We start from the raw sequence: 18,878 nt of genomic DNA, 5'->3' as shown, positions 1-18,878 counted from the left end.
GTATGGTTGCTTTTCCCCTCCTCTCCTTTACAGCCTGTGTGTTCAGCTGTTCCCACACCTCCACTGGCAACGAGCAGTGAGAGCTGCTGGGAAGGGAGGTGTGATGGAGCTGCTGGATGCAGCCAGGAGGAGGTGCACAGCTACAGGTGTGCAAACTGTAGGGTGGTGCTGGAAGTAGGACTGCAGGCTTGTGACAGGCAACGAGCAACGCTGAAGAAAGCTCCTTGGCCCTAATGATGCTGTGAAGCAGGAAGCTGTGCACCAGGAGGGAAGGGGGCACAGCCATCCAGGTTGCTCCCAGTAGGTTCTCCACCCAAAGCAATACAGTACAGCTGATAGAAAGGTGTGTTTGGGCTGGCCACGGGGGAGGGGAGGAAGGAATGAAGGGCTGAACCCTGTCTGGATATACCCTTCTGCTGGGTATAGTCTGAGTTAGTTATGCTGCTATCTGCTGGTTCTTTTTTTGGCCAAGCAGCAAATCCTTATGTCATGTTTTTCTTTTTTTGAAGTCCATCACTCATTTATCTTTAGATGCACTGCAAGAACTGTCCTCATCTTTGTTCTTAAGAACCAAAGCTCAGGTGTGAAAGGAAGCACCTCGGTTGCACTGGGAGCATGACAAGGAGGACAGCACTGTCATTTCCCTGTCTTCAAACACGTTAGAGGTTTTCAAGAGTGCAAAATCTGCATGCTCTAGGCCATAAATAAAGCCAAAAGGCAGGAATCACTACAAAAAAGCCAGGAAGGGACTTCTGACAAGGGCTTGTAGTGATAGGATGAAGGGTTGAAGTTTGAGGAGGGGAGATTGAGATGGGAGATGCGGAAGAAATTCTTTAGAGTGAGGCTGAGGAGACACTGGCACAGGTTGCCCAGGGAGGCTGTGGATGCCCCTTCCCTGGAGGTGTTCAAGACCAGGTTGGGTGAGGCCTTGAGCTACCTGGGCTAGTGGGAGGTGTCTCTGTCGATGGCAGAGGGTGGGAATTGGATGGTCTCTAAGGTCCCTTCCAACCCAAACTGTTCCATCCCTCTATGACTCTATAACAGCCAGACTGGGTCAGAATAAAGATCCATCTCAGGACATGTTGTGCCTCTGGCAGTGGCCAGTAGCAGATGCCTACAGAAGACTTCAGGAATGATATGCCCATACATCCCAACCACCCATCCACTGAGCAGCCCTGTGATATCTGATTGTAGAGATGGCCCTGGGAAGCCATCAGCAGTCTTGGGTAGCCTTCAGGGGATATTTTTTGCTACAGCTCCTCAGTGTGCTTTTGACACAGGTCTTTCTGTGCTAAATGTTCCAGACCTTGGTACCAGCTGCATGCCAGCACACACAGGCAGGCAGCTCCAGAGCATCCTGGGGGCATCTCATGCTGGGGGACTGATTTTGTCCCTTGAAGTAGGATCTCCACCCATGTGCCAGTAGGGAATGGGATGCTGGCAGTCTAAGCATAAGCACAGCAGTTCTCACCCTTCTTTGGGATGCCATAGAGAGGGACCTGGAAAAGCTAGAGAGGTGGCCCAGGTGAACCTCATGAGATTCAACAAGAGCAAGGGCAGGGTCCTTCACCTGGGCCAGAACAATCCCAACTATTAATACAGACTGGGGGAGAAGGTGATAGAAAGCAGCCCTGAGGAAAAGGACCTGGGGCTGCTGGGTTGGTGAGAAGCTGTACAGGAACAGACAGTGTGAGCTTGCAGCACAGAAGGCATTGGCAACCTGGGCTGCATCCAAAGCAGTGTGACCAGAAATGGAGAGAAGGGATCCTGCCCTCTGCTCTGCTGAGAGCTCACCTGCAGTGCTGCATCCAGCTATGGAGCTTTCAACACAGGAACGACATGGACCTGAGGAGGCCACAAAGATGACCAGGGGGCTGGAGCAGCTCTGCTAGGAGGACAGGCTGAGGGAGCTGGGGGCGTTCAGTCTGGAGAAGAGAAGGCTCTAAAAGCAGTCTGCCAGGGCCTGAAGGGGCTGCAAGAAGGCTGCAGAGGGACTGTTTGCAAAGGCCTGCAGGGACAGGACGAGGGCAGTGGTTTGAGATGAGAGCAGAGCAGATTGAGATTGGATGTGAGGAACAAGTTCTGCACCAGGAGGGTGCTGGAAGCCTGCAGCAGGTTGCCCAGGGAGGTGGTTGAGGCTCTATGCCTGGAGGTGTTCAAGGTGAGGCTGGCCAAGGCTGTGAGCGAGCTGCTGTAGCGGAGAATGTCCCTGCTGAGTGCAGGGGTTTGAACTGGATGCCCTTTGGAGGTCTCTTCCATCCCAGCCCATTCCATGAGTCTGTGATTCTTCCAAAACAGAAGTTTGCCATTGCTCTTGCTCTGAACTTCCCTTTCCTTGAATGCTGTTAGAAAGTGCCTCTATCTGTGTCTGTCTGCAATCAAAAGCAGGACTGCCACGTGAAAAACGTTCTTATGGCTTTTCTGCAGTGCCAGAAATCTCAATGGATGTTCATTCCCTGCTCAGTTGTTCAGACAGAAGTCCTTTCCCTCCCCTGTAGATGTGTGCTTTAAAGGATTAGAGCAAGGGACATGTTCAACATGATGAGGGTTTAAGCATGACTGTAGTCAGGCTTCTGGTCCATATCTAGGCTGGTGCACATATTTATTACCATAATTATGTGCTGTGTCTCAGCTAATCAGTGCAATTACTGAATGGAGGATTATTGCCATTATGGAATCTCTGTGGTGAGGCAATTATCTCTCTTAATTGCTAAATCAGGCAACTTTATCAACCTGATTTAATCTGAATCGATTCCTGTTAAAGCATTCACTGGAGACAAGCAGTGCCCACTGCCCCCTGGCATTTCTTTGGTTAGAAATGTGGTGTCTCTGTCCTTTGGTGAACAGCAAAAACTCTTCCACCTCCAGAGGCAACTGGTTGCACTCTAGAAACTGTACAATGAGAGCAAATGCAAACACAAAAAGGACACAGGTAGGAACTGTATAGCCACAGGTGTGTTTCTGGCTCTGTGAATGAAAACAAAACCACACAAAAAGGAGCTACAAATAGAAACTCTATGGCCACAGCTGCACTGCTGTATCTCTGTCTGCAAGGACATGCAAATGCTGTGGCTTGGAGGTGAGCAGAGCTGCTGAGAGACGGTGGAACCAGAAAACAGCTTGGGTTGGAAGGGACCTTAAAGCTCATCCAGTTCCAACCCTCCTCTCATGGGCAGGGACTCCTCCCACTAGCCCAGGTTGCTAAGGCCTCATCCAACCTGGCCTTGAACACCTCCAGGGAGGAAGCATCCACGACCTCCCTGGGCAACTTGTGCCAGTGTTTCCCCACCCACACTCTCAAGAATTTCTTCCTCATCTCCACTCTCACTCTCCTCTCTCCCAGCTCAAAGCCATTGTCCCTCATATTGGCACTCCCAGCCCTTGCCTGAAGTACCTCCCCAGCTCTCCTGGAGCCCTTTCAGGCATTGTAAGGCTGCTCTAAGATCTCCCTAGAGCCTTCCATTCTCCTGAACAATCCCAGCTCTCCTAGCCTGTCCCCACGGGGGAGGTTCTCCAGACCTCTGATCATCTTTATGGCTTCCGTACTCTTTAAAAAGTAAACTTTGTGTGCTTTTAAAGAATGCTTGACGTAGCTGGAGCTAAAGCTGTGGTACTGATGGCTCTTATATTAGTGTTGTTGTTGTTGTTATCTTTGTGCCTTGAAACAGGGAAACACCTCTGCATCAGCTTTACTCATCTGCATTCAGTAAACAGAAGCTGCAGATGTATCCAACCAAGAAGCCAGCGCTGCCCTTCGGGGAGCTGCCACCAGGGTACCAGCACCTGCACACCCAGCTGCAGTATGAGTGCATCTCCCCTTTCTACCGCCGCCTGGGCAGCAGCAGGAGGACCTGTCTGAAGACAGGAAAATGGAGTGGGAGAGCCCCTGTCTGCATTCCAAGTGAGTCTCCAAGGGAAAAAAATCCTGCAGATAAGCTGTGTGTGTGCACTGGACTCACTTGAGGGCAGGGATCCATCCAGAAGGATCTTGGCAGGCTTGAGAAGTGACCCAGTGCCAACTGCAAGAGGTTCAAGAAGTCACACTGCAAGGTCCTGCAGCTGGGTCACACCAAACCCAGGCACAAATCAAGGCTAGGTGCAGAGCGGGTTGAGAGCAGCCCTGAAGAAAGAGACTTGGGGGTGTTTGGTGCTGAGCAGCTCCCCAGGAGCCAGCAGTGCCCTCATGCAGCCCAGAAGGCAGCTGTGTGCTGGGCTGCAGCCAGAGGAGTGTGGGCAGTAGGGCGAGAGAGGGGATTGCACCCCTTGGCTCTGCTCTGCAGAGACCTCACCTCCAATGTTGGCTCCAGGTCTGATGTCCCCAGCAGAAGGACACATTGCTGCTGGAGAGAGTCCAGAGAAAGTCATAAAAGTGATGCAAGGGCTGGAGCAGCTCTGCTGTGAGGACAGGCTGAGGGAGCTGGGGGTGTTCAGCATGCAGAAGAGAAGGCTCCAGGGGGACCTCAGAGCAGCCTTCCAGTACCTGAAGAGATCCTGCAGGAAGGCTACAGAGGGACTTTTCCTGATGGTGTCTAGAGACAGGCCAAGGGGGAATGGTTTGAGAGCAGGGTTAGACTGGAGCTGAGGAAAAGGTTCTTCAGCAGGAGGGTGCTGAGATTCTGGAACAGGCTGCCCTGGGAGGCTGTGGCTGCCTCCTGCCTGGGGATGTTCAAGATCAGGCTGGATGAGGCCTTGAGCAGCTGAGTCTAGTTGAGAGGTTTCCCTGTCCACGGCAGGAGGTTGGAGTGGATGAGCTCTGATGTCTCTTTCACCTGAGCCACTCTGTGTTCTGCGGGTGGGTGTGAGACCTAGCTGTGTGTTTGTCTCAGACAGTGCGGGAGCCCCAGCAGTGCAGCCTGGCTGTGCTTCCAGCTGGGCAGTCAGAGCCAGAGTACCTGGAGGTTGCATGGCTCCTTTCAGGCACCAGCAGAACTCCTGCAGCTGATGGTAAAGGGAGGAAGCTTTCAGCACTGCAATTTGCCACCAGTTTTTCTACCCTTTTGTTGAGCAAAAAGATTAGTAATTTTCTCTCTGGACTTGAAAATATTTTTCCTGCTATCACTTCATGTTTGCCTGTCTTATTTACTGCAAATGTAGTTTAATCTCTCTGCCTTGGCACACAGCTGGCAAAAACATCAAAGTTGAAGCAGTGTAATGCAGAGCCTGCATTTTAAATCATGGAAGCAGAGATTCAAGCAATGGGATGGGTTGGGTTGGAAGGGACTTTAGAGATCATTCAGTTCCAACCCCCTGCCATGGGCAGGAGCACCTCTCACTAGCCCAGGCTGCTCAAGGCCTCATCCAACCTGGCCTTGAACACTTCCACAATTGGAGGTTGAGGATATTTTAAAGACTCTCCTCCATTAAAATCCCCTGCTAAGGAAAGGTTCAGATGACAAACCCTATGTCTAGGTAAAATCTAATCCAGAGCTCCTGGCCCTAGTGAATGGAGGAAGGAACACCACAGGACTGGGGACTGCTCACCTACTGACATCAGTAACCTGTGGAAAGTAGATGTGAGCAGCAAACAAACACTCAGAATTCTTGTTTGTGGTTTGGCTTTGAGATCATCTCATACACTGAAAAGTTTTGCAGCCAACCCTTTTTCGCTGCATCCCAGGAAAAAAAGAGCTGTCCTAGGGGAGACCAAACCCTGTGCTCACATAGTGTGACTGCCCTAGCACAAAGGATCCTAGCTCAGCTCTGAGCTGGGCTGCTGTATGCCTAGAAGCAGCAGGGCTTTTTCTTTTCCTTGGGATGGTTGATTCAGTTTCATTTTCATCAAGGTTGGTGTTGCCAGTTGAATCTGTTCTCACAGGCATGAGCTAATCTGTGCTAAAGGCAGTTCTAGGGGAGGACCTTACAGCTGCTTTGTGCTTGCCTTGTCTGAGCTTTAGTACACTGCTGTCCTTAAGGTGTTCTTTCACAAGCAAGAGTCAGGGTGTGCTTCCCACTTCTTTATGCAGCCACCTCATTACAGTGCAGCTTGGTAGGGTTGCCATGGAAATTCACCTAGATCCCTACTTCAGCCAGGAAATCATGGAAAAATTGGAAGCTGGGATTTTTTGTTTGTTTGTTTGTTTGAAGCCATCTCTGCAACTCACTGAAAGGAGGCTGGAGCCAGCTGGGGCTTGGTCTCTTCTCCCTAGGAACAAGTGACAGGATGAAAGGAAATGGCCCCAAGTTACACCAGGGGAGGTTTAGGTTGGAAGTTAGAGGAAATTTCTTCACTGAAAGGGTTCTCAAAGCCTGGCAGAGGCTGCCCAGGGAGGTGGCTGAATCCCCATCCCTGGAGACATTTCAAAGAGGCAGAGAGGTGGTGCTGAGGGCCATGGGTTAGCACCAGCCTGGGCAGAGTTAGAGAATGGCTGGACTGGACGAACTCAAAGGTCTTTTCTGACCCAACTCTTCTGTGATTCTCTAAAACACTCTTCTGTTATAGTTGTGCAGGTTGGAGACAGAGATTAGTTAGAAAGCAGCCGTCGCGGTTTGGTTTCTTTGGGCACATCCCGGAGCAAGACTCCAGAGTGCAGTTCAGATTCTTTGCTGGGGAAATGACTTTGCCTCCCTCTTGGTTCCCCTTTCCTTAGTCTGTGGAAAAGCAGAGAACGTCACCCTTCAGCAGGCTGCGACCCCTAGCAGGTGGCCCTGGCAAGCGGCGATCTACCGGGCGGCCAGCGGGGTGAAGGAGAACAGCCTGCGCAAAGGGGCCTGGATCCTCATCTGCAGCGGGGCCCTGCTGAACGAGCGCACGGTGGTGGTGGCAGCTCACTGCGTCACCGACCTGGGCAAGGCCATCGTGCTCAAGGCAGCAGAGCTCAAGGTGGTTCTGGGCAAATTCTACAGAGACGATGACAGGGATGAGAAGAGCATCCAGAACCTGCGGGTGAGTGAGCCTGCGGGCAGCGGAACAGGCAGCCTGTGGGCAGGGAAAGGCTGTCCTCCCAGCGAGGCCTTGGTTTACACCTTGCTCTTTAAAAGGCATAGGTGGAGACTCAGCTGATGGAACCGTGCTGACAGGAGGGGGATGCATGCTGAGGTCAGAAAATTCCTCTGGCGCTGCCCAGCAGCTACGCTCACCTGCTGGCACAGATCCTTGAGGGCACAGATCCTTGAGGGCACAGCTCAGGTTCCAGGAGCTGCCGTATATTGAGGGACATTGCCAGTAAAGACAAGCAAAGGAGATGCCAGCTGGGGTTGTGCAGCCTGGAGAAGAGGAGGCTCGGGGGGACCTCATTGCTGTCTACAACTACCTGAAGGGAGGCTGTAGCCAGGTGGGGTTGGTCTCTTCTGCCGTGCAACCAGCAACAGAACAAGGGGACACAGTCTCAAGTTGTGTCGGGGGAAGTACAGGCTGGCTGTTAGGAGGAAGTTGTTGGCAGAGAGAGTGATTGGCATTGGAATGGGCTGCCCAGGGAGGTGGTGGAGGCACCGTCCCTGGAGGTGTTCAAGAAAAGGCACTCAGTGCCATAGTCTAGCTGACTGGCCAGGGCTGGATGCTAGGTTGGACTGGATGATCTTGGAGGTCTCTTCCAAGCTGGTTGATTCTATGATTCTATTGTCAGGAGTGATTAGCATAAGTTATGCTTGGGAAATGCTTGGGCTCTAGATCCTGGTTTGATGCCATGAACACGTTTCATATCTCAGCCCTAAGGCTGCACAGCTCCAAACTCCAAGACATTTGTGTCTGACTCCAGCTCCAAAAGCAGAGCACCAGGGAGATGATTGTTTTCACTTTCATGTAGAAACAGAAAGTCTGAAGTCAAAATAAGGAGAAATACAGCAATTTTGTCCTTTTCGAAGTGGTGGTGAAGTGTCAAGTAGTGAATGGATTTTAGCCAAGCAATCACAGGTAACTTTATTATTCCCTACCCCCATTTTTAGTTTCTTTACCTAGACCCAGAGTTTTCAGAGCTTTCCTGTAAGGAAATGCCTTTTATAACATTTCTTTGTAGGAATCCTATCTGCTTTTGGACTGTTTTCATCCAGGTAGCTAGCAGGAAAGCGTTGTCCCCGGTATGATGTAATGTGTTGCTTCTGTTGCATTTCTGGTGGGAAGATGGTTGAATTTCCATCAGAACAGAGCATTTTAATTCAAGGGCCCCACTCCCTTCAGATTCTCCAGGCAGAAGATGACACGACAAATAAAATCTCTTAAGAAAACAAGTGGTAAGACTTGAGCTGCCTTTTACCTGCCCACATTGGGCTGCCCAGGGAGGTGATGGAGTCACCGTCCCTGGAGGTGTTCAAGCAAAGCCTGCATGAGGCACTTAGTGCCATGGTCTAGATGACTGGATAGGGCTGGGTGCTAGGTTGGACTGGATGAGCTTGGAGGTCTTTTCCAACCTGGTTGATTCTATGATTGCTGAGAATGTCCTCAACTGCTTTTCATTAGGAAGAGCTTCATCATGGTAGCTTGTCATGAAACCAAGGCCTGAAACAAAAGTTAGAGGATGCTGGAGCTCTTTGTGTCTTTCTCGCTGGGCTCAGCATCATGGTGAAAGGAGACTTTGGGAGCAGAGGGCAGAGGAGCAGCAGGGGGTTCAGAACTAGATGATCCTTAAGGTCCCTTTCAATCTAAACCATTCTATGAATCTTTGCAAAGTGACTTAAGGTGCTATGGTAGCACGGGAAGAGCACTGCTGCCTCGCCAAGGCCGTTAGCTCCACGGTTCTCCCTTGTGTTTCCTCCCCAGATCTCTGCCATCATAGTGCATCCCAATTATGACCCTATACTACTTGACTCTGACATCGCCATCATAAAACTCTTGGACAAAGCTAGAATCAGCAGTCGTGTTCAGCCCATTTGCTTGTCATCTTCTCATGACCTGGTTTCCCCACTGGAGGATTTAAGGATAATGGTGACTGGCTGGCAGGTGCTGGCCGACCCCCGGGACGCTGGGTACAAGAACGACACGATCCGCATGGGAACCGTTCGGATGGTGGATTCGCTGCTCTGTGAGCAGCAGTATGAGGAGAATGGGATACAGGTCAGCATCACTGACAGCATGTTCTGTGCCAGGCAGGACCACACAGCCTTTTCTAACATCTGCCCCGCTGAGACTGGTGGGATTGCAGCCATAACTTTGCCAGGGAAAGAGTCTCCTGAGCTAAGGTGGCACCTGATAGGATTAGTGAGCTGGGGTTACGATAAAACTTGCAGCCTGGAACTCTACAGTGGCTACACCAAAGCACTTCCCTTCAAAGACTGGATTGAGAAGAACCTCAAATAAAAAGCTGTGTCTGGAAATGGTATTTTATAGCTCTCATCATCTCTCTCTCAGTCTCTGCCGCTTTAGGCTACTCATCCCAGCAATAAGCTGGGATAAGGTCAAGGCAGAAAGCCTGGTAATTTGTCCTAGGACCAGATGTTCCATCAGGCTACTTTTGCTTAACCCAGGACAGAGGATCTTAGTGCATGAGAAGGGTTGCCATATTTCACTGTCTCCCCTGGAGGGAGGACAGTCAGTGCTCTGCTCCCCAGTCTGACCTACAGACACAAGGCACCAATGACGACTAAAACGAGCCTGTAGCAGGGGTCCCCCGGGGAAACAGACAGCAAGCCTCTCCTGGAGATCCATGTGGCTGAGGGGATTAGCAGTCTGGAACAGAGCAGCCTGCATTCATTAGGATGGATGAGCTTGTTACAGTCTGTCCTGCCTATTGCCATACTCGAATGTAATCTTTTTACACATTTAAATAAACTGTGGTTTGGGGTTTTAACCTTCACACCCATGTCTGCCTTCATTTACCTTCCTCACTCGTGCTTTAGTGGCCACCTTGCAGTGCTGAGTGGCCTAGATGATCTTGAAGGTCTCTTCCAACCAAAGATACTCTGTGTCACGCTCCAGGGACTCTTCTACTGCCCTTGTCTGTTCGCATGTGGTTTTTTGGGCACACTTTAAAACAGGGCACAAAATTCAATGACAACATGACAAGAGTTTTTGTTTCTGAGCACATCCAGTGCTACTCTTTTGGTACATGAACCAGTGCAATGAAATGAACCAGGGAGTTCTCTCTCACCTTGAATTCTGCACAGACAAACCCCTGCAATGTACTTCTAACACAATTTTTCCGTGTGGAGTGCTCCAAAGCTCTGCAAAAGGCTCAGGAAAACAGACAGTTTCCATCACTTCACATACTTCTGTGGCAAACCAGCAGCTCTGTACAGCTTCAGGATGAAGACTAATATCCAGGTCTCACACCTGGCAAGGGCTTTTCATGACTGGAGCGATATTGGAGTGCAAGATTCTCCCATTGGCATGTTGTCCAATGACGGAACTTTGGTCTCCTCATGGTCCTTCATCTCTTGTCTTTCACTGAATCATTCTGTATTCAGCTGTGGCTGAAGGCTTGAGATGAGCCTTTGAAAAAGCTGAAGGACAGGGGAACGTCTGCCACCAAACTAGCACACCTGGGCAACCCATCCCAGTGCCACTCTTTCCAGGAAGAATTTCTTCCTAACATCCAGCCTGAACCTGCCCTGGCACAGCTTGTGGCTGTGTCCTCTTGTTTTGTCCCTGGCTGCCTGGCAGAAGAGACCAACCCCACCTGGCTACAGCCTCCTTTCAGGTAGTTGTAGAGAGCAATGAGGCCTCTCTGAGCCTTCTCTTCTCCAGGCTGAACACCCCCAGCTCCCTCACCAGCCTTGCTGCCTTTCTCTGGACACGTTCAAGCACTCAACATTTCTCCTAAATTGAGGGGCACAGAGCTGGACACAGCACTCAAGGTGTGGCCTAACCAGTGCCAGTACAGGGCAGAAGGACTTCCCTGATCCTGCTGGCCACACTGTTCCTGATACCGGCCAGGATGGCATTGGCCTTCTTGGCCACCTGGGCACACTGCTGGCTTGTGTTCAGCTGCTGCTGACCAGTATCCCCAGGTCCCTCTCTGCCTGGCTGCCCTCCAGCCACTCTGTCCCCAGCCTGTAGCGCTGCTTGGGGCTGTTGTGGCCAAAGTGCAGAACCCTGCACTTGGCCTTGTTAAAACTCCTGGCATGGGACTGTGCCCATCTCTCAGCTTGTTCGGGTCCCTCTACAGAGCCCTCCTGCCCTCTAACAGATCAACACATGCTCCCAGCTTGGTGTTGTCTGCAAACTAACTCAGTCCCCTCATCCAGATCATCAGTGAAGATATCAAACAGGACCGGTCCCAGCACTGATCCCTGGGGCACACCACTCGTGACAGCTGCCAACTGGATGTGGCTCCATTTGCCACCACTGACCAGTTCCCAATCCACCTCACTACTCAATCATCCAGACCACATCTCCTCAGTTTAGCTATGAGGATGTTGTGGGAGGCGGTGTCAAATGCTTTACTGAAATCAAGGTAAAGCACATCCTCTGCTCTTCCATCATCTATCCACCTGGTTACGTCCTCACAGAAGGTTATCAGGTTGGTCAAACATGACTGTCCCTTTGTAAAACCATGCTGACTGCTCCCAGTGAGCCTCATGTCCTTGGTGTGGCTAAGAACAGTGCTAAGCTGCTCCATAATCTTTCCAGGGATGGAGGTGAGGCTGACCAGTCTGTAGTTACCTGGGTCCTCCTTCTTACCCTTTTTGAAGATTGGAGTGACATTTGTCCTGCTCCAATCCCCAGGCACCTCTCCTGTCCACCATGACTTACCAAAGATGATGGAGAGTGGCCTGGCAATGAGACCTCGGCCAGCTCCTTCAACACTCGTGGGTGCATGCCATCAGGACCCACGGACTTAGGGATGTTCAGTTTACTTAACTGCTCCCTAACCCAGTCCCCATCAACCATGAAAGGCTCCTCCTTAACCTTGTCATCCTCCGTGACCTCAGGGGTGTGGGGCTCCTGAGTATAGAGAGACACAAAGAAGGCATCCAGGTCACCAAATGGGAATGACATGGCCTTGAGGGGTGCAGCATTCCCTGGATAAAGAACTGGCCTCATGGCCTCACTGAGAGAGTTGTGGTCAACAGCTCAACGTTCAAGTGGAGACCAGTGATGAGTGCTGTCCCTCAGGGCTCTGTACTGGGACCAGTGCTGTTTAACATCTTTGTCAGTGACTCGGGCAGTGGGACTGAGACACCCTCAGTGACTTTGAGGAGGATCCCAAGCTGTGTGGTTGCCACACTGGAGGGAAGGGATCCACCCAGAGGGACCTGGCCAGGCTGCAGTGGTGTGCCCAAGCCAATCTCATGAAGTTCAACAAGGCCAAGATCTGGCACTTGGGTTGGGGCAATCCCAAGCACAAATCCAGGATGAGTGAGGAGTGGCTGAGAGCAGCCTGGAGGAGAAGGCCTTGGGGGTGTCAGCTGGTGGCAAATTCCCAGGAGCCAGCACTGGTCACTGGCAGCCCTCCAAAGCAGGGAGAGCAGCAGCACAGGGAGGGGGTTCTGCCCCTCTGCTCTGCTGAGACCCCACTTGCAGCACTGCCTCCAGTTCTGTGGGCCCTAGCACAAGGAGGATCTGGAGCTGCTGGAGAGGGTCCAGAGGAGGCCACCAAAATGATCAGCAGGCTGGAGAACCTCCCCTATAGGGACAAGCTGAGAGAGTTGGAACTGTTCAGCCTGTAGAAGAAAAGGCTCAGGGGGAGACTTTAGAGCAGCCTTCAGCTGTATCAGCCAAGCCTCCCAGTTTGGTGTCATCAGCAAACTTGCTGAGCAGACTCTGTCTATCTGTCTGTTTGTGCCCTCATCAATGTCATTGATGAAGATGTTGAGCAGGACTGAACCCAGCACTGATCCCTGGGGGACTCCACTGGTTACAGCTCCCCAGCTGGACTTGGCACCACTGATCACCATTCACTCAGTAGGAAGGATTCAGATCCTGTAGCTGTGTTCTGCCTTGGCTCTTACATGGCTATGGCAAGTGGAAGCTCACAAGTCTGACTCCAGCCCTGATTCTCTGAGACTGTGAAAGCTTGTTAAGAGCTTCTTGGTATTCAGTAGGTTCCACCTGCTTCTGCATTGCAAATTGCTGCTGAAAGAGCAATTAGTCTGGGAGGTCACTCCTGGTGAGTGATTTTTTTCTTCCCTGGGCAGAAAGACCTCCTGTGCCCTGCTTTTGCACTTTCTCTGTTTTCACTGGCAACAAGGCCAGGTGATGTTCCATGCATGAAAAAGTTTAAGGGCCACATCCCAAGTACATTGCTTCTTTTTCTCTTGTTTGTCTGTTGTCTCCTGCCAGGAGGTGTTGCTTGGCTAGAAAATTGCAAGGCAGCAACAGCAAGAAAAATCCTTAATTACTTGTGAAAAATGAGATGTGCTCCATGCGTCTGCTGGTGGGAACAGTGCCAGTGACCGCATGGTGCTTCCCCTGTCAGAAGGGCTTACAGACCTCAACTCCTGGGTTCAGTTTTGGGGCCCTCACTCCAAGAAGGACATTGAGGTGCTGGGGTGTGTCCAGAGAAAGGCAATGAGGCTGGTGAAGGGTCTGGAGAAGAGGGCAGATGAGGAGCAGCTGAGGGCCCTGGGGTTGTTTAGTCTGGAGAAGGCTGATAGGAGATCTCATTACTCTCTATAGCTCCCTGAAAGGAGGCCTCGGTGAGGGGCTGTTGGTCTCTTCTCCCTGGTAACAAGGGATAGGACGAGAGGAAAGGGCCTGGAGTTGCACCAGGGCAGGTTTAGGTTGGACATGAGAAGAAACTTCTTCACTGAAAGGTTTCCCAAAGACTGGAACATCCTGGAGGTATTTCAGAGAGGCAGGGATGAGGTTTGGCACCAGCCTGGGTAGAGAGTGGTTGGACTGGATGAACTCAAAGGGTTCTTTTCAATCAAAAGGATTCTGTGATTGCCTGGCAGCTCTGGAGGGCAGCGTTGCAGGCAGTCTACATGTGTTCCTTTCTGCCACTACTGACCAGTGAGAGGAATAAACTGTTGGTTGAAAGCTGCCTTGCCTGGCCACAGCCTGCCCGTGATGGCATCTAAAAGTGGCAGCCTCTGTGCTCCAAGAGACATTTGCTTCTCAAGCACAAGTCAGAGATCCTGCGAGCTGGTTCTTTCCTCAGCTGTGACACCGCACCTGCGTTGCTTGCCAAAGCGCTACTGTGCCCTGCTGCTACAGCTGAGGGAGAAGAGGCTCTAAATGCTGGGATTTTTCCTCCTCTGGGATTTTTCCTCCTCTAGGATTTTTCCAGTAGAGAAGGGTGTGAAATAGCACAGTATGGATAGCAACTCATCTTCCCTCCCAGGAAAGAGCTGTGCCTTCTGCAAAGGGTGTCAAGACACTGCTCGGAAGAAAAAAGGAGAGCAAACCAGCCTGCACCTGTACTCGCTCCAGTGGATGCCAACTTGCCTGGGTCTCTCTGGGGGCTGAGGGAGCATTTGACTGTTAGCCATTTGACTGTTATTATTTGATTAAAAGCCAAGGTACTTAGCTGGGAACCAGCGCGGTAAGGAAACAGATGTGGTGGAGTGCACGCTCCCCTGGGGCACACTGCCAGCGGCAGCGAGGAAGCTGCTCTGCTAACCTGGCCCTGGAAAGCCCCAGCCCGCGGGAAGGCTGCAAGAGCGAGCAGCGATGAGGACTAGGGAGCAGCAGGCAGGGTCAGGCAGCACGCACTTTGCCGTGTGTCCTCTGCAGCCTCGCAGCACCTGTGGGGACAAGGACCCTCATGCATGACTGCCGGGTTCCTGCGCCGCCTCCTTGCTGCAGGGGGAACAGGTCACGGCAGGAACGTCAGGTGCCTGATAGCATCCTGACACCACACGAGTGTTCTGCCCCTTGGTGACATCCCAACAGGCCACGACTGTCTGTGACCCTTGGCAACGTCCCCACAGGACACGAATGTCTCTGTCTCTTGGTGACATCCCTGGGCTCCATCAGGAGAAGTGTGGCCAACAGATTGAGGGAGATGATTCTCCCCCTTCTACTCCGCTCTGCTGAGACCCCACCTGGAGTACTGCATCCAGTTCTGGAGCCCCTATGACAAGAGGGATGTGGAGATGCTGGAGTGTGTCCAGAGAAGGGCCAGGAGGATGTCCAGAGGGCTGCAGCAGCTCTGCTGTGAGCACAGACTGAAAGAGTTGGGGCTGTTCAGGCTGGGGAGGCTCCCAGGTGACCTTCTTGTGCCTTTCCAGTATCTGAAGGGGGCTACAAAAAAACTGGGGAGGGACTTTTTAGGCTCTCAGGGAGTGCCAAGACTGGGGGGAATGGAGCAAAGATGGAGGTGGGGAGAGTCAGAGTGGATGTGAGGAGGAAGTTGTTGAGCATAAGAGTGGTGAGAGGCTGGAATGGGTTGCCCAGTGAGGTGGTTGAGCCCCACCCCTGGACGTGTTTAAGGCCAGGCTGGATGAGGCTGTGGGCAGCCTGCTCTAGGGTAGGGTGTCCCTGGGCATGGCAGGGAGGTTGAAACTAGATGATCCTTGTGGTCCCTTCCAACCCTGCCTGATTCTATGATTCTGACATGACACGAGTGTCCGTGCCCCTTGGCGGTGTCTGGCAGGACTCGAGTGCCCGTGTCCCTTGGCGGTGTGTGGCAGGACTCGAGTGCCCGTGCCCCTTGGCGGTGTGTGGCAGGACTCGAGTGCCCGTGCCCCTTGGCGGTGTGTGGCAGGACTCGAGTGCCCGTGTCCCTTGGCGGTGTGTGGCAGGACTCGAGTGCCCGTGCCCCTTGGCGGTGTGTGGCAGGACTCGAGTGCCCGTGTCCCTTGGCGGTGTGTGGCAGGACTCGAGTGCCCGTGCCCCTTGGCGGTGTGTGGCAGGACTCGAGTGCCCGTGTCCCTTGGCGGTGTGTGGCAGGACTCGAGTGCCCGTGCCCCTTGGCGGTGTGTGGCAGGACTCGAGTGCCCGTGCCCCTTGGCGGTGTGTGGCAGGACACGAGTGCCCGTGCCCCTTGGCGGTGTGTGGCAGGACTCGAGTGCCCGTGCCCCTTGGCGGTGTGTGGCAGGACACGAGTGCCCGTGTCCCTTGGCGGTGTGTGGCAGGACACGAGTGCCCGTGCCCCTTGGCGGTGTGTGGCAGGACACGAGTGCCCGTGTCCCTTGGCGGTGTCTGGCAGGACTCGAGTGTCCGTGCCCCTTGGCGGTGTCTGACATGACACGAGTGCCCGTGCCCCTTGGCGGTGTGTGGCAGGACACGAGTGCCCGTGTCCCTTGGCGGTGTGTGGCAGGACACGAGTGCCCGTGTCCCTTGGCGTGTCTGGCAGGACTCGAGTGTCCGTGTCCCTTGGCGGTGTCTGACATGACACGAGTGTCCGTGCCCCTTGGCGGTGTCTGGCAGGACACGAGTGTCCGTGTCCCTTGGCGGTGTCTGGCAGGACACGAGTGTCCGTGTCTCTTGGCGGTGTGTGGCAGGACACGAGTGCCCGTGTCCCTTGGCGGTGTGTGGCAGGACTCGAGTGCCCGTGCCCCTTGGCGGTGTCTGGCAGGACTCGAGTGTCCGTGTCCCAGCGGCAGGGCGCAGGGAGCGGACAGGACCTCCCGCCCGCGCAGCAGGCAGGGCTCCTGGCAGCTCGCTGGCCAAGCAGCAAGCAGGCCCCGGAGAGTGGCGGCGTAACCCCTGCTGCGGAGCCCGACACTGCGGGTGAGGGGTGGCAAGCGAGTCGCGCCAGGTCACCCCTGCGCTCTGCCGGCCCCGAGCTGCTGCCCGTGTCCGTCCAATACACAGTGCTCTGAAGCAGACCCTGCCCGTACCTGCCGCCCGCCTTCCCCGCGGCTCCTGGCCGGCATGCCCGGGGCCACCCCAGCAGCTGCCGCCAGCTCCGCCCCGCGGCTCAGCGGGCGGCGTCCCACCCACCTCCGATCTCCCCCGGCCCCTGGGCCGCTACAGTCTGCGCCCACGCCGGCGAGGCGGTGCTGAGGGGCGCGGCAGCGGCGGGCGGAGCAGGTAGGGTCACGGCACGGGGCCGCCGGAGGGCGGTACGAGCCGGCAGAGCGCGGAGGTGGCGCTGCGGCCAACCGCGGGGTAGGAGGCCTCTTGCCGGGGCTACCCGGCCCCGCCGAGCTCCGCTTCTGCTCCGCCGTCAGGCCGAGCCTGCGGCGGCCCCGCCGCCGCGGCAGGTGTGGTCTCCGGCACGCCGCCGCCCCGGCAGGGGGCAGCACTGCTCCGCGCCTCCGCGGGCCGTGCAGCTCACGCCCGGTGCGGGCACCCCGGTCCGCTCTCAGGCCGGGCGGCCCCTGTCCGCCGCGGCTTTGCGGGCTGTCGCGGCCGGTAGCCAGCTCTGGGCGGCCCCGCCAGACGAGCTTGCGAAAAGGCTCAGTGGGGCCCGGGCCGCTGAGAGGCGCAGCCGCCCGCGGTCGCGTCGAGCCGTGGCAGCCTGGGGAAGCCGGGCAGGTGCCTCGGCTGCCGGGAGGCGCGGCCCCTCCGCCGGACAGGTCGCTCCCGGGCGGTATGCCGGGCCATTCCCGCCGGGGTGCTGGTCCGCTCGCCGGGCGCTATGAGGGGCTTTAGCCGCACTCGGACGCCGGTGGGGCGAGGGCGTGTGCGGCATTGGCTCCTTCCCGTCGCTGCCAGCCGGCCGCTGGGTCCCGCGGGCGCTCTCAGCGGCGGGCCGGGCTTGCCCCGGCGTAGGCGGTGGCGGTGCGCGGGGCAGGTCGCGATCGCATCGCCCGGCCCTCCCCCTGCGAGGGGCTCGCCGCCCTCCCCTCCCCACCCCCCGGCTCCTGCCAGGGAGCGGTTGGGGGGATTTATAGGAGTAACAACGGCTCGTGATGTCAGCCCGTGCCTAAAATAGAGAGGGATAGACCGCAAATCCACGGCTCCACGGCTAAAGCCTTCCAATCCCGCCGCAGCCAGCCCCGCGCCGGTGTGAAGTCACCCCCACCTCCCGCACACCCCCGCACACAGACACACACACACGCCGCACACGCCCCGCACACACGCACACCCCCTCGGCGAGGGGAGGGCGCCAGGGATCACAGCCCAGGTGCCAGCTCCTCCTCGCCGCGCCGGCCACGGCTGGGCCGGTCCCCGGTGCACGGACAGACCTTGCTGGAGCGGCGGCGGCGGCTGGAGGAGAGCCGAGGAGCTGCCGCCGGATCCTCGCACCGCGGAGCTTCCCTCCCCCGCCCCCCCCCAGCCCCGGATTACAAGGAACTGCCTGCTTTTTCCCAGCGGCGAACGAGGGTTATCCCAAAGAGCCAACCTCCTCCGTGCCCCGCGGCCCGAAGGAATCCCCGTGGACTCTTGAGGAGACAAGGTGGCTCTCGGGACCATGGCATCGACAGAAGGGTGAGGAGGACGTCTCTTGGGAAGGAGGAATGGGAGCATGATGGGAGGGGGTCCGGCATTGTGCTTTTGGTGGCAGTTTCCTGTCATCTGCTTCATTGTTAATCTTCGCCCCTCGCCGTTCCCTAACGGAATCATTCGGGAGCGAGAGGAAACGAGAAACAGACGAGCCCCATTTAGGAACGGGAGAGAGAAAGGGAAAAAAGAATTTCAAATATGAGCCACTGGAAAGGTTTTGGTTTTCCTCCCATCATTTCTTTATTTAACCCCTGGAGGGCACATGGAGCTTAAACCACCTGCCTGAGAGAGGAGTCCAAGTGAATGGTTAATTGGGAGGTGGAGGGGGCAGCCGCTTCCAAAAGATAATAATGCTGATGAGCCGTTCAGAAAGAACCGAGGAGCTGTCCCTCAGCCCCCCCTCGGGAAGGCAGCAAACACATCCAACTTCGTGCAGACTTTTGCAATTTTGCAGATGGGTGCCAAACACATTACAGTGCTAGCAAGAGAAACGCTGAGAAGGGTGAATGGTTATACAAGAGGCTTTGAAGGAGAGCAAACACTCTGCAGTCCTGCCGGTGTCCCTTGGAAGGAAACCGTTCTCCTTGCCCATGACAGGGTTGTGAGGATCAGCTGTTTCACCGCTCTGGGGCTGGGGGCTTGTTTGGTTTAGAGAGTAAGGGGTTGTAGGGAAGAAAGGAAAACGTCTCTTTGATCTCTGGTTACCCTCTTCTAATACTGGCTTGTA

At 54.7% G+C, this 18,878-nt stretch overlaps 2 protein-coding genes across 8 annotated transcripts in view; both read left to right on the top strand.

The window, feature by feature from the left end:
* PAMR1 (peptidase domain containing associated with muscle regeneration 1) overlaps positions 1–9,725 on the top strand; it is a 63,827-nt gene extending 54,102 nt beyond the window's left edge. For all 3 annotated transcript variants that reach the window (XM_064152330.1, XM_064152325.1, XM_064152319.1), the window contains 3 exons: positions 3,669–3,901; positions 6,588–6,883; positions 8,693–9,725. In XM_064152330.1, the coding sequence (XP_064008400.1) occupies positions 3,669–3,901; positions 6,588–6,883; positions 8,693–9,229 (1,066 nt within the window). In that variant the 3' untranslated portion in view covers positions 9,230–9,725. The remainder of the gene's footprint in view (positions 1–3,668; positions 3,902–6,587; positions 6,884–8,692) is intronic.
* Positions 9,726–16,771: 7,046 nt separating this feature from the next.
* The window catches only part of SLC1A2 (solute carrier family 1 member 2), a 106,957-nt gene continuing 104,850 nt past the window's right edge, over positions 16,772–18,878 (top strand). For 2 of the 5 annotated variants that reach the window (XM_064152288.1, XM_064152281.1), the window contains exon 1: positions 16,904–18,136. Coding sequence is in view for 2 of the 5 variants with exons in the window: in XM_064152304.1 (XP_064008374.1) it covers positions 18,120–18,136 (17 nt within the window). In the remaining 3 variants the exon portion in view is untranslated. Of the gene's footprint in view, positions 16,793–16,898; positions 18,137–18,878 lie in introns of those variants that run through there. The other 3 variants (XM_064152294.1, XM_064152304.1, XM_064152273.1) reach the window with 3 other exon arrangements.

This window comes from Pogoniulus pusillus, chromosome 1 (assembly GCF_015220805.1).
Source record: "Pogoniulus pusillus isolate bPogPus1 chromosome 1, bPogPus1.pri, whole genome shotgun sequence".
In the NCBI taxonomy this organism is placed as follows: domain Eukaryota; kingdom Metazoa; phylum Chordata; class Aves; order Piciformes; family Lybiidae; genus Pogoniulus; species Pogoniulus pusillus.
This window is presented reverse-complemented; position numbering and strand designations above follow the sequence as displayed.